At 43.8% G+C, this 13,298-nt stretch overlaps 1 protein-coding gene across 1 annotated transcript in view; it reads right to left on the bottom strand.

Moving 5' to 3' along the window:
* PDZD7 (PDZ domain containing 7) overlaps nt 1-13,298 on the bottom strand; it is a 790,250-nt gene that overhangs the window by 410,827 nt on the left and 366,125 nt on the right. Inside the window, exon 9 of the mRNA XM_078643641.1 lies at nt 4,779-4,982. Coding sequence (XP_078499767.1) covers nt 4,779-4,982 — 204 coding nt within the window. The remainder of the gene's footprint in view (nt 1-4,778; nt 4,983-13,298) is intronic.

Raw genomic sequence — 13,298 nt, 5'->3', positions numbered from 1 at the left:
TTAGTCCTCTAACTAGGTTTTAAGTAACTTTTAATAGCGTCCTCTAATTCTTTGACTTTTTTTAATCTCTGTTTTTACCATGCTTTACACCTCAAGCCTCCTTGGTATGGACAGCTGTAGGAAGTGGTCTTTTTACATAGTATACTTAAAAAGAAGGTATGATATGTAAAGAGTCCAGGTATCCCTTATGAGTGAACAGGAGCTTGCTCTAGCAATCCCAAGGGGCTCTATCTAGGGTAGTGTGGTCGAGCAGCCTTAGGCTTATCAGAGAGGAGTGTCAGAAATTTGTAGCACACACAGAGTCCATAAATGATACACACACACTCAAAAAGGAGATCCACAACAATTTGGAAAAATAACAGGTTTCTTTATACATATTTTGAACCCAAGAACTTCGTTATCAGGTAAGTACTTTTTCGTAATAAACTTTTTACAGTTTTAGCACATTTAACCAACAGTGCATTTTTACGTGTAATGCTTCCCTATGGGAAAAAGAAAATTTACAAAATACATATATATGTGAGGGTTATATGATGGTACAACACATGCCTGAACAACACATGCCAATACCACGCTGTCTCTACCACGACTGCTTTTTTACCATGCATTCATTTGCCAAGCATGCCTTTGGCGCACATGCCTTTACCATGCAATTTTGTGGTAAAGACATGATGGGTAAAAGGACATGCCTGCTAAAGATCATACCCCTGCCCTGTAAACTGTCCCATTTCCCCCACCCCACCCTTAGCCCTAAAAACGATTCCCTCTGCCCTATAAACTACCCTGACCCAGCACCCCCACCCTGAGGCCTAAAACCGCCCCTGCCTTGTAAACTGTCCCTTTTCCCCTGCACCACCCTTAGCTCTAAAAGCTATCCCCTGCCCCAAAAACTATCCCAGCCCCCCCTCCCTGAGCTCTAAAAACTACTGTCCCCTACATCCCTGAAGTACCCTGACCTATCCCCCTCGCCCTGAGGCCTAAACCTACCCCCTGTCTTGTAAACTGTCCCTTTTCCCGGGCCGTTAGCACAAAAACTGTCCTGCCCTAAAAACGATCCCAACACCAGCCCCCCGCCCTGAGCCCTAAAAAAGTTCCTCTACACCTGCTAAGTACACCGACCCAGCCCACCCTTGCCCTGAGCCCTAAAACTGCTCCCTGCCCTACAAATAACCCTGACAGCCTCATGTCTCCTAAAATCTACCCCCACCCAGAAAAACTACCCCTCCACCCTCCCAAGATCCAGCCCAGCCCCACTTATTTTTTTTACCTTAGTTGGGAGTTATTTTCTTTTAATTTAAACCATAACAATTATTTGTAAAAATTAATTGTATATTTAAATTAGTTAAAGATTTAATTCAAAATTGAGTTACCAGAGCTGTAGCATTTTTTATTTTTGCTTTACATTTTATACATACAATTCATTTACATTAACATTTAACATAAAAATATGTTTACTAATTCATTATAAAGTTTCATAATCTTTTTTACATTTTCCCTACAGATCACCATAGGGAGTGCTCCAACCCTACTGTTGAGTCTCCCTGTGGTAAAGCTTAGGAAAAAGTAAACAAGCTAATTTACCTCGAGAACAATCAGAAAACATAATCTTATGTTAAATTTAAATTTAGAACTAAAAATGCTTCAACGCTGTTAACTTAATGTTGAATTTAAATGTCTAATTCATTTAAATATATTAAACTAAATAAAACTGTTTTTGAATTTCTAGAATTACCACAATTGTGCAGAACTATCTTTTTATCGACAGTGGCAACGCAACGTCACTGATGCCCACAAATTACCAAGAATTACCATCATTATGCAAAAGCCATCATTTTACTAGAGGTGGGTATCATGCTGTAGATGCAACCAGGTTGCCAACAAATATCAATATGCATGGACCATCAGTTTGCCAGGGGTGTGCCTCATGCTACAGATGCATACTAGTTTCCAAGAAATACCACCATTATGCAAGACACAGCATTTTACCAGGCAGGTATAGCACAAGAACCACCCTTAAACCTACGGGAACCTGGGCAATTAAGAGTTCTTCATAAATAGCGGTTCCCATTGGTCTGATTCAAATCTACTTCTGAGGAACAGCTCAAATGGCTGTATGCAATTAATGCTTAATAACTGAATAAAGATGTAAAACTCACCGGTCAGACCTTACTGTACAAAGAGCAATTCGTGTTAGACGGTAATCAACATCGAACATTAATATAGTGTATTAGATAAGTACATCAGTACGATATGTCCCAGTGAGCAAGGAAACAACAACCAAATGTACCAAAAGACAAGTGACTGTGAGGTGACAACAAAACCTTTGAGTGTTTATAGCAAACAACAAACACAATTTCAACTAATGAGCCAATGTCACGAATGTCATTTGTTTGTTATGCATGCTGAAGACGTTTCAACTCTCAACTTGATGCAGTGGTCTCATCAAGACAACAAGAATGATGGCACATATTGGCCAAGTAGTAAGGGGTGCTAATTGTGTAAGCCACATTATAATGATCTAACGAAGTGGTGGTAACCCTCATTGAGGGGAAGCACTCTACATTGGTAGTGCTGTAGCAGCAGAAGGATGCCCGTCAGTGTCCGATGTGTATGAATTTGCACGGGACACAGACGGGAATCCTCTCATGGTGTCATCATGATTGCCGCCTATCCTCGCTGGAAAGGCATGGCTCCTCCCGCCTACACAGTTTACACTAAATGAAATACAGATAAGCAGATGCACAGACATGAGCCTCCATGCACATGCACACATTGCATTTTCTTTTGTATACTTTTGTTTCCCAGTAGTTCTAACACCTGCTCTGCGGCTCCTTTCCTTTAGATTCCTGTCGAAATAAGAGATTGTTTTTCGGCGCTTCGCCGTTCACTTTATCTTTATGGCTTATGACAAACCTAATTATTAAATTCTAGAAGTTGGCAATTGATCGAATGGTCATCACTCGTTTCTTCACAGATACTCTGGGCTTTTGCTTATCACACTTTTTGATACTATTTTTTCTGCAAGAACCCAATGAAGACAACTGGCTACCGACTTTTAATTGGTGCCTGAGGGTTCTTTTTCTTGCACTAAGCATGCTCACCTTACCTCCCTATTGTCTCTGTACTCGTTTTGGTGGTAGAAACTAAACTACTCCATCACCTTCTCTCCTTTTTTCTTTTTTCCTTTTTTTCATCTTTTAAAGTTATATTGTCACTCTTCTGTTGATTGAAATCCATTATTGCTAAGGGGTACAAGAGTGACCTTTTGACCCTTTCTCTCTTGTTGATTGCATTTACGCTCCTTTCCTTTACTCTACCACATATGGCCAAACCATTGCATTCTAGTTTCTATTACTGGTCCCTGGAGGAGGGTGGGGTTTACATGCGTGCCTTAGTGCTGCCTGGACAGGAGCAAATGAGATTACTTCAGAGGGTAGAAGGAAGTAGATATGCAGTAATGCCTCAAGACTGGGGGATGCGTCAAGGAGGCAAATGGAAGTGTGCAGTGGTTGAAGTGCCTACTTAGGTGGAGTACAGAAGGGCTTCTGGTGAATCGGAGGACTTGTGGTGGGTTGGCAATGGGTGTCCCTCAGGCAACTAGGAGTAGGGAATACATTGTCCACATGGCTGTGCCACTGGCTGTTGGGTAAAAGGCTGGTAAAAGGATGAGCCTCTGGCAATAAGGGGACTCACCCAAAAGATTTGTGATCATGCTTAGGGGTTCCTATTTAATGTTCATGTTTTTTTATTCTTCTAAAGCAAGGGAACTTTTTTAACTGCCTGGAAACAGGTTTTCAGTTGTCCCTGGGCAGTGTGCTAAGGAGCCAATGTTTGAGATCTGAACATCATGCCTTACCTTAATACACCTCTATACACCGCTATGTTGCACCACTGCGGTGAAAATAAAAAACTGTAGGGGCACAATACGTGCCAGACAAAAAGCAAAAACAATGTAGTAGTAAGTGTCGCTAAAAGTAAAATGCCTTTATCAAGCTGAAGCATATTATGGTGTGCAAGCTTTTAGGGTGAAATACGTTCCTTCTTCATGCAGAAATATAATTCCAGGAGCCAAAAGCCCCGAGGAAGCTAGTTTGACAGAAAAAAACGTTTAAAAAAAATTTCTTAGCTTAATGAAGGTATGATCTTTTCAAGACGGTTTCATGTTTCTTGGCTTTTTCAGCTAGAACGTGGATACATTTTGTCAGAGATAAAAATCTAATCTCAGTAAACAGCTGCTAGAAAAACTATCTAGCATGCTGCTCCTTGTCTTTGTGAGTGCTGTGTATTTCCAAGAGAAAATAAGAAAAAAGAAATTCCCTATTGGATTTGGATCAGCGATTGTTGACAATCACAAAACCTCTTAGAGTGTCACTCTAATGTAAACATACTTAACAATATTGTTGCTATAAACTTTTGCACAATTTTCTTGATTAAGGTTAGGTGTTCTAGAAAGACTGTGGTTCATGGACTATTGTAGTAGTGGCTTTATTTTACGCAAGGTAGAACATCTTTCTCTAAAGAACTAAGAGGATTGACAAACACATTCCTTCAATGATTTTTTGTAAACTTCATTTGAAACTGTATTCCTTTCTATTAGTTTGTATCCTGTTTACTGTGAGTATTAGTGGACACTCCTGGAAAAGTTTCATATTTGTTTATCCTACAGCTAAGTAGCTACGTTAAAAAGGGCAAGTAAATCAAACAATATGAGATTTTCCTTCTAGAAAGTACAATATGATTACTTTACAAAACATAAGGGTTTTCAATGTACTGAGTACCTTTATCACTGTCAGTTTCCATGCGTGATGGGGATTTTGACCTTCTCTTTGTCTCTGGAGTCTCGGTTTCTTTTTTCCCCGTTATACTCAATTTTCCAGAACGACTTCCTTTAAAAAATAAATTCATAAAGGTTTTTGATCGCTTCAGGCTTGCTTCATTTCCTAAAGCCACTGGTTTGCCACTCTTCTTCTTCCTCTTTTCCTCTGGAAAGAAAATATATTTACTTTTTATTTTGGAAAAATATGTTAATGTTTTTGTATAGCACAAATAATCGAATGGGCATTACACCACTTTACAAGAGACATTTTATACAGTGATCACACAATAGTTTTTAAGCCATTGTACATAGAAAATCTAGTATACTTAAAACATAAATATATGTTAAAACATATGGCATGGCAGCTGGGAATACGGAAAAGCCCATTTAATTTGTTCCTAAATATCAGCGAAGACTGGATTAGCTACAACTCAAAAGATTTATAATTCTTTACCTGTAGTAAGGCACCCCAGAAAGACAGAGAAATTAACAGATTTCTTTTTCAGTTTTGTTATCTCCAATATCAAATTATGTTGGATAACCAGTCTCTGGAGATTTTGAGTACGTTAACTGGGTGTGGTCTGGTAGAGCAGTGTATTGTATTTGACCCCGATTCTGAGTGGGTTGAAAAAGGGCGAGGCATTTTCTCAACCTGGTAGTTACCAGGACTCCACAGAGAACTATTTAGCAGGTGGAGTAAATAAATCCTATTCAGAGTTTTTATCTTACAAATGAGGTCAAAACATTGAGAATTGGCATTTAATGTGCCACATTTTGCATGGTTAGCCTTTTAACCTGGAGAAATCTTCAGAAGTGCAGCATTTACAGAAAAACTATCAATTCGGATTCCTGTGCAAACATCCCTTTTGTCACGAATTGGAATTCACCTCCAAACTTCAAAGTCACAGTCTCTTTGTCAGTTTATTGTTTTCCTTATAAGAAATTATTTACATTCATAATCTTCAAAGATAAAGATGGTTGGCAACAATCGCCAACTCTATTGAGTCAGGCTGTCAGAACCCTCCTTTTTAGGTCGAGACTAGCGTAGGCTGCGCGCATGCGCAGTCTCGCTTTGAGACTTCATGTCTCAGAGTAGCGAGGTTAAGCCCGCCCCTCTTCTCCATTGGCTGGCCTCCTAAACAGCAGCCAGCCATTGGAGGAGAGGTCTCTGTGACATCATTGTCTCGCTGTAAGCCCCGTCCTTTTCGGATTGAGGGACGTGTTTTTTTCGTTTCTTTCTCTCCTAGAAAAACACGCCCCTCAATCCGAAAAGTACAGAGCTTACAGACTCCTGTGTGAGCTTACCCAATGCTTGAGGCAGTTGATTGAAGGAGGCAATACTGTTGTGTGGCCGCTCTGGCTTCTGTTAAGTCTCGCTGGCACCCATGTGCGTCTATCTGGCTCTGTGCGACTGCCGGCTTCTTAGGTTGTTGAGCGCCTCTGCACTTCGTTGGTTACCCGCCGTGGAATGTTTGAAGAGATCGTCTTAGCCACTCGCACCTCATCGGTCTCGCACTGTGTGGGCCAACCCCGGGGCACCGCACCTCACAGGCCTCAGACTCTGTCCCTGCTAACTAACAGGCTCGGCGACCCAGCAGTTTACGCTACCCCTGGCCACTACACTACTAGTTGACATGCTAAGCGTTTCTTCTTCCCAGTCTTCTGATATCTGCCTCTCACCGTGAAGCCCATCCCTAACGGAACCACAACTTTACCACACTTCACTGCAAACGAACTTTATCCGGGGAGCAGGTAGAGGGTTAACTAACTGCTTGACAACTCCCTCGGGCAAACATCTCTTCCTCGCAGAAGTGCCTTACCCTCTGACAAAAACCCTTTTCGCTACCCCCCGATCTCCAACGTACTTGTTACTTTCCCGTAGCTCAGTCGTCCCCCACCCCCGATGATGGCGCAAATACTGGAGTCCATCCTCAGCAGCCCCATGCAGCCTGACAACGTGGTTATGCAACAGGTACCAGACTCTGGAGGGAGAGGGCTGTGGGTGGCCCTTTAGGGAAGATGATGCTAGATTGAAGCTTTTACTTTTTTCTACAAGTTGGCGTAGAGTAGGGGGTTGGCTGGAGACTGGCGAGTCTGTACGTGGCATTTTAAATGTCAACATTTATCAGCTATGTACATTTTTAGAAACAACGTACTGCTTGTGAACACTCGCCCATTTGCTAAGGAAATTTACCATTTGCTTTAATAAACAATTGGCATCGAGACACAACTTACGCACCTCAACCACATTCACTTTTATTTACAAGCGTCACAGTCTGCTTCACTTTTATTTCGTGCGACGCACTCCTTCAATTTTAATTAGTTAAAGCATCCGAGGCATTCCGCGTTTTAACTCCCATTCCATTCCAACATGGCCGTGAGTTTTGTTGCCTCTAAATCACACCCCTGTTTGCAGCTCCTCGTCTGTATGTGCTTACCCCCCCACCTTGTTGGTGCGCATGCTTCGTAGCAAAAGCATGCGCACGAGGTTTGGTCGTCCCGAACACTCCTTCCACAGAAGAGCAGTGTTAGTGTTTTAAAGTGCTTCTCAACCTTACAATAACCTTAGATCTACCACTGTCCCTAAGACAGCTGTGCGTCCTCCGCGCTAAGCTAGGTTTCCGACGAGGCCATGGGGCGCCATTAATTTTTCCAGACCCACAGGCAGCACGCAAAACCGGGGTCTGCACTGTGCGCGACCTCCGTGGAGATCGCATAAGCACAAAGGGCAACGTGAGGGTAAGCGCCACAAGCTTTTTATTTTTATTTACTTTAGCTGTGCCCCTTAACTGACACCGATGAACAGTAAGGGTTGAAGGGACTAAAGAGGCGTGCTGGAATTTGTGAGGAATGTAACACGTAAACTGAGACATAGCAGTGTGGTGCTTGTCTTACCTTGTTGCACCTTGTACTCCCATCATAGCTTCCACCTTCCTCCTGCCTACATCATTGCTCGCCCGTGGTTACTGTCCTTTCTCCCACCCCGACTGCGTCCTTTCCTTGCTTGCCACATCCTCACACCCCCATTGTTTCCCCTCCCCCACAGTAAAAATAGCGCTATGACATGGCCAGCGCTGGTCGCAACAAAGCACTTTCCCCCTTACTTCTAACCATATTGCAGAGTAGGCACACTGCTGTGCAATATGGCTAAAAGCAATGGCAAACGTAATAGCTCTCATTGGTGAGAGCTACTGGCTTTACCACTGCTTTTTTGTTCATGAACTCTAGTGTGGCGAATTATATAGCACAACGATGCAAAGTAAATCACCCACCACATCCACCACCACCACATCCACCACCACCACATCCACCACCGCCACATCCACCACCGCCACATCCACCACCGCCACATCCACCACCAACACATCCACCACCAACACATCCACCACCACCAATACACCCACCTCCACATCCACCACATCCACCACCACCACATCCACCACCACCACCACATCCACCACCACATCCACCACATCTATGTGTGTGTGTGTGTGTGTGTGTGTGGCTCTGTGTGTGTGTGTGTGGGGAGGGGGGTGGGTGCAAATGCAATAGGTCTCGCATTTGCGAGAGATTAAGCTATTGGCATTGTAAATGACAATGCCATTTATTTATCCGTTTTCAAAACCAACACATAAATAAAAAAATTGTCATTTACAATGCCAATACCTCTAACCTTTGCAAAGGCGAGACCATTGGATTGTAAATGCTTGTTCCTCAATGTTACAGTGTACAGTATTATCAGTTACCCTACGGCTTTTGGGAAAGTTGTTGATTTCACCTATTAAGAGATCAAAGTCAGCCTCTGAAACAGCAAGAAAGTTAGTAAAAACTCTATCAACTAACTGCAGTGATCTGTTATGCTTGCCTTTTTTGCAGCTAGGAATAGTAAGCAACGATACCGCACTGCAAAAGTACATTTGATGACGATGAAATATGCCAGTTAAAGCAAGTAACTGTAGCTCAAAAGTCATTCATGTATCTTATAATTTATTTCTCATAATGCCACTTAGGTCAAAATCCAGAAGGCTATTTCCTCTGATCTGGGCCGATGTGATGCAATTTCCTCTGATGTCATGAGGCAAGAAATCTTGGTATATCATTTCCATTGATGTCATCATTATGTCAAATAGTGGTTTAAAAAATCTACCTTTTTGGTTACAGAGTATTGCCACATGTATCAAAAAGAGGTACATCACTTGGGCTCGACAAAATGAATGTCAAAACATGTGCATAATTGCTCACAATCCAACTTTTTCATAAGCGGACAGAAAACATCACATGAAACTAATAAAATAAAGGATTTGCAATGCAATAAGTCTCGCATTTGTAAAAGCTAGAGCTCTTGGTGGTGAAAATTACAATGTTTTTTTTACTTTTGTGCTTTTGTATGCAGTGGAGTGATGATATTTGCATAGCACTATTGCCATTCGTATGAACTTGCAGTTCTGGAGAACCAGAGAAATTAGAGAATGGGAAATAGGTTATGAGGGAATGGAGACAAAAGTAGTATGCTGGTTGAAAAAAATAAATAAAGTTTGACCTATTGGCCTTGCAAATAATAATGCACCACCAATAGCTCAAACTTTCAGTAATGCAAGACCAATTGGATTGCAAATGATATTTTTTAGGCACTTTGGCAAAACTAAATTTGCTAATAGGTCTCAAAAGGCGAGTTCTAGTGCTTTTGTCAAGGCTTGTTCACTGTGCTATTAGCAATGACCTGACAAGTGAGGCAACATATTGCATAGAGTCAAGAAAAGAGAACTCCAAACTCCCGCCGTATAAAAAGGTACATCCACCCATTTCAGCATTAGGAAATCTGACAATTGAAAAGAGGATGGCCGTCCTTGAACAGAGTGTTTTAAGCGAAATATAGCAGTTGAAATGAGAACTAAGGTGACTAGACATATTGCCAAGTAACAGCTTTATGATATAGATAGAGCGCCTTAGACAGACATCTTTTCGGAACTGGTAGCCAGTGAAGAACACAAAGCTGGTCGTAAACGTGTGAACCACGATTAAGCCGTAGAATTAGAGGGAACATTTCCCCTAATCTATCCAACGTAAAATCACTACTAATGTGGGTTGTGTCTAGTGAGATAGTGGTTCAATAAAAGAAGAGTTTATTCCTTGTACAGGATTACAATCCGTAAAAATCTTTTTTTATTTGTATTTTTGTTTGTTTAAAGTTCTGCTCGGTATATTACGCACACAACGGCATCTAATATGGGAACGGACTAGAGGCCCTAATGAATTGGCAATGGTGGGGTCCAGAAGAAACAGTCACCACATGTATGGGTCTGGAACAATAGGACCTTTGCGGTAGTCGAGTGGGAACCCAAGAATTACCCCAGACACCACAGTAGCAGTAGGTATAGGCAGATCCGCAGGAGCTGTGAGGCGGGACCCAGGGACTGAGAAAGATAACGCAGTAGTATGCATCTGGGGTTTACCCAGAAATGGAGAGAGTGAACCCAAGAAATAGCATAAACATCCCAGTAGGCTATATATATTTGCATACTGCTTTTAAAAGGTTACCAAAATCAAGGTATGCCAGGAAAAAGTACGTAACTTTGACAATAAAAGGGGTATGAAGAGAAAACAGAAAGAGAGCAAACAATGATGAAACATCACTAATAAGGAAAATTAGAACTAGAAGAAGGAAAGAAAAAGGGGAATGGGAGGAAAGAAGGCTGTCCCAAAAAATCTCTGCGCACTAGCACTCAACCAAATACACTAATCACACATGCCAAAATTTCTGAATCTCTCGTCCCACTTTTGATATCATCTCGAGTAATGTTATGTTATGTAACAGCAATTTGTTAAGCGCACATTTATCCTGAGGTGTCTCAGGGCTGAATACTACTAAGCAGGAAAGGAGCCTAGTTATTAAAGAGCCATGTTTTAAAATCCTTTGAGAGCAGCATCGGCAAAGCTCTGATGTGGGGGGGGGGGGGGTTGGGGGGAAGGCAGATCGTTCCAGAGTTTGTGGTTCCAACAACAAAGCTTCCGCCTCCCTAACCAGAATTGTGAATTCTGGGAATCATCATAAAGTTTGCCCCTAGCGAGCGCAAACATCTGCCAGGAGTGAATAAGTGTACACCCTCCTCCACTTACCACCGGTGCTGCTACAGGTAACGTTGCACTTTGACCTGGGACATTCATACTGCTGGGGATCAGAGGCCGTAGGCCCCAGGCTGAAAACTGTGCTGTGGGGTGGTATAGATAGACCCCGCGCTCCGTGGCAGGTTGAGAGGCAGACCAGGTGACTGACGGGACATTGCTGCTGCAGCCTTTGAATGCCTAGATTGGCAAACCCCATGGCTGGAAGAGCCCAGGAGTGGCCCAGCCCACCTGGCGGTATGGTGAGGCTCCGAATGTCAGCCATTGGTGCAGAGTTCCCTACGGCACAAGGGGAATCTCCCTGCACCTACGTATGCAAATCTGAGCAGACTGGAAGCCCGCATGTTGCTCCTCAGCCCCTCTCTATCTCGCCCCAACCACGGCAGGCGGCACTTGCTCCTTGCTAATGTAGTTTCCTAACTATAATATACCTGTACCCTTTGGTTTCTAAGTGAAGTTTTACGTTTTTTTGAAACCTGTAACCACTATCCTTTGACAGTGAATGTGTGAGCGAGTGCATGAGTGTCTCAGTAGGTCTGCGAGTGGGTGTGAGAGTGTCTGAGTGGGTCTCTCAGCAGCTATGTGAGCAGTGGAGGCTCGCTCCTCTGCTTTGGCGGAGTGTCGACCCACGCCACCCCTCAAAAATTGAAAAATAAAACGATAATAAAACAAGTTATTATCATTTTATTTTTCAACTTGAGCATGCTGCGTCCTGGGGCGGGTGCCATCGCAGTCATTGAGAGGTAATGGTGGGCAGCACTGCTGACCAAATATATGGTGCGCATATATTTGGTCAGTTGTCGTAGGCCGACCAAACACACATGCCCACTGAGCTGTCTTCAACCCAGCTCCGTTGCTTGCTTAGAAAAAGCAAAGCACAGACGCCCTGTCTCCCTGGGAGCACAAGTTTCCAGAGCTCAGGCCAATCCTGAGGCTGCTTTCTAACATGAAAGCAGCATCAGGATTGGCCGGAAGAGAGGCTGGGAGCCTGTGCTGCAACGAGGAGAGGACATGGAGAAGAGCGTCGGGTTGCAGGCGGAAGGCCAATTAATTTTATTTTGTATGTTTATGGTTACCCCTCCCCCACTTCCCTGTCATCTGTTGTACCCCCCAGCTCCCACCCCACCCGCCACTACTCCTGCACAGCAGCCAGTACTGTGTGTGAGTGTCCGAGTAGATATGTGAGTGGGTGCATGAGTCTCTGAGTGGGTCTGTGAGTGAGTGCACAAGCCTCTGAGTGGCCGTGTGAGTGAGTGCACAAGTCTCTAAGTGGGCGTGAGTGAGTGCATGAGTCTGAGTTGGTCTGTGAGTGAGTGGGTGAGTGTCTAAGTGGGTCTGTGTGTGGGTGCATGAGTGTGTGAGTGGGTGCATGAATCTCTGAGTCGGTCTGTGAGTGAGTCTATGAGTCTGAGTGCATCTGTGACTGAGTGCGTGAGTCTGAGTGGGTCTGTGAGTGGGTGCATGAGTGGGTTTGTGAGTGGGTGAAAGAGTCTGAGTAGGACTGTTAGTGTGTGTGAGTGTCTCTGTTTTGCCCTCTTCTGCTCAGTTTTGCCTTTTCAGCTTGTTTTTCTGTCATCTATTCTACCTTTCCTGCTCGTTTTTCTGCCCTCTGTTTTGTCCTCTTCTGCTCGGTTTTTAGGTCCCGTAGAACCAACGCGCATGCATTGTTCTTCGAGAGTATAGTTAGCGAAACAAACTCTTGAAACCAGCGAGGATTGTCCCCAATGCATGTGAGGTAATCAACCGCGACGCTTCACCAGCACGCGCTTGGCCTCACTTCTCAATCACACCCCATTTTCTCTCCCACTCGCTCGCACATCAAAGGCTGCTGCTCCCCCGCCAATGCGCTCCCGCCCCGCCCCCCCACAGCAATGCCAAGAGCTTTTTTTTTTTTGCAATGCCAAGAGCTTGTTTTTTTGCAATGCCAAGAGCTTGTTTTTTTGCAATGCCAAGAGCTTGTTTCCCTGTCCGTCTCCGTGGTAAACATTTAACAATGATCCCTCCCTTTAGATCTTTTGAAACAAGCGCCACTGCGGCACCCGCCGATTTCCCTCGAATACTCTTATGCTGGTTTACGATTAGCCGGGGAAGTGCTTGCTTGTTGTTCATTGGCTCCGATGGTTTCCCATTGAATGCAAGGTCCCGGTGCTGCCCGCGGCTACCTTTCGTCATTGGCGGGCTGCTTGACTCTTCACTTGTATCTCTTTATCAGGACTGAGGTAAGACCCACTGCGAGAACACGGTCCCTAGAGTACTCCTGTCCTTGGCACTCCAAGCCTGTCACTGCCGCCCTGGCTGCCTGTATCTGTGCCTTATTAGCCCAGCTTCTCTCCGGCCCTTTCCTAAGCTCTCTGTGGCT

Source organism: Lissotriton helveticus, chromosome 5_1, assembly GCF_964261635.1.
Source record: "Lissotriton helveticus chromosome 5_1, aLisHel1.1, whole genome shotgun sequence".
Taxonomy (NCBI): domain Eukaryota; kingdom Metazoa; phylum Chordata; class Amphibia; order Caudata; family Salamandridae; genus Lissotriton; species Lissotriton helveticus.
Note: the sequence above shows the minus strand (reverse complement) of the source record. Positions and strands in the feature narration are given on the sequence as shown.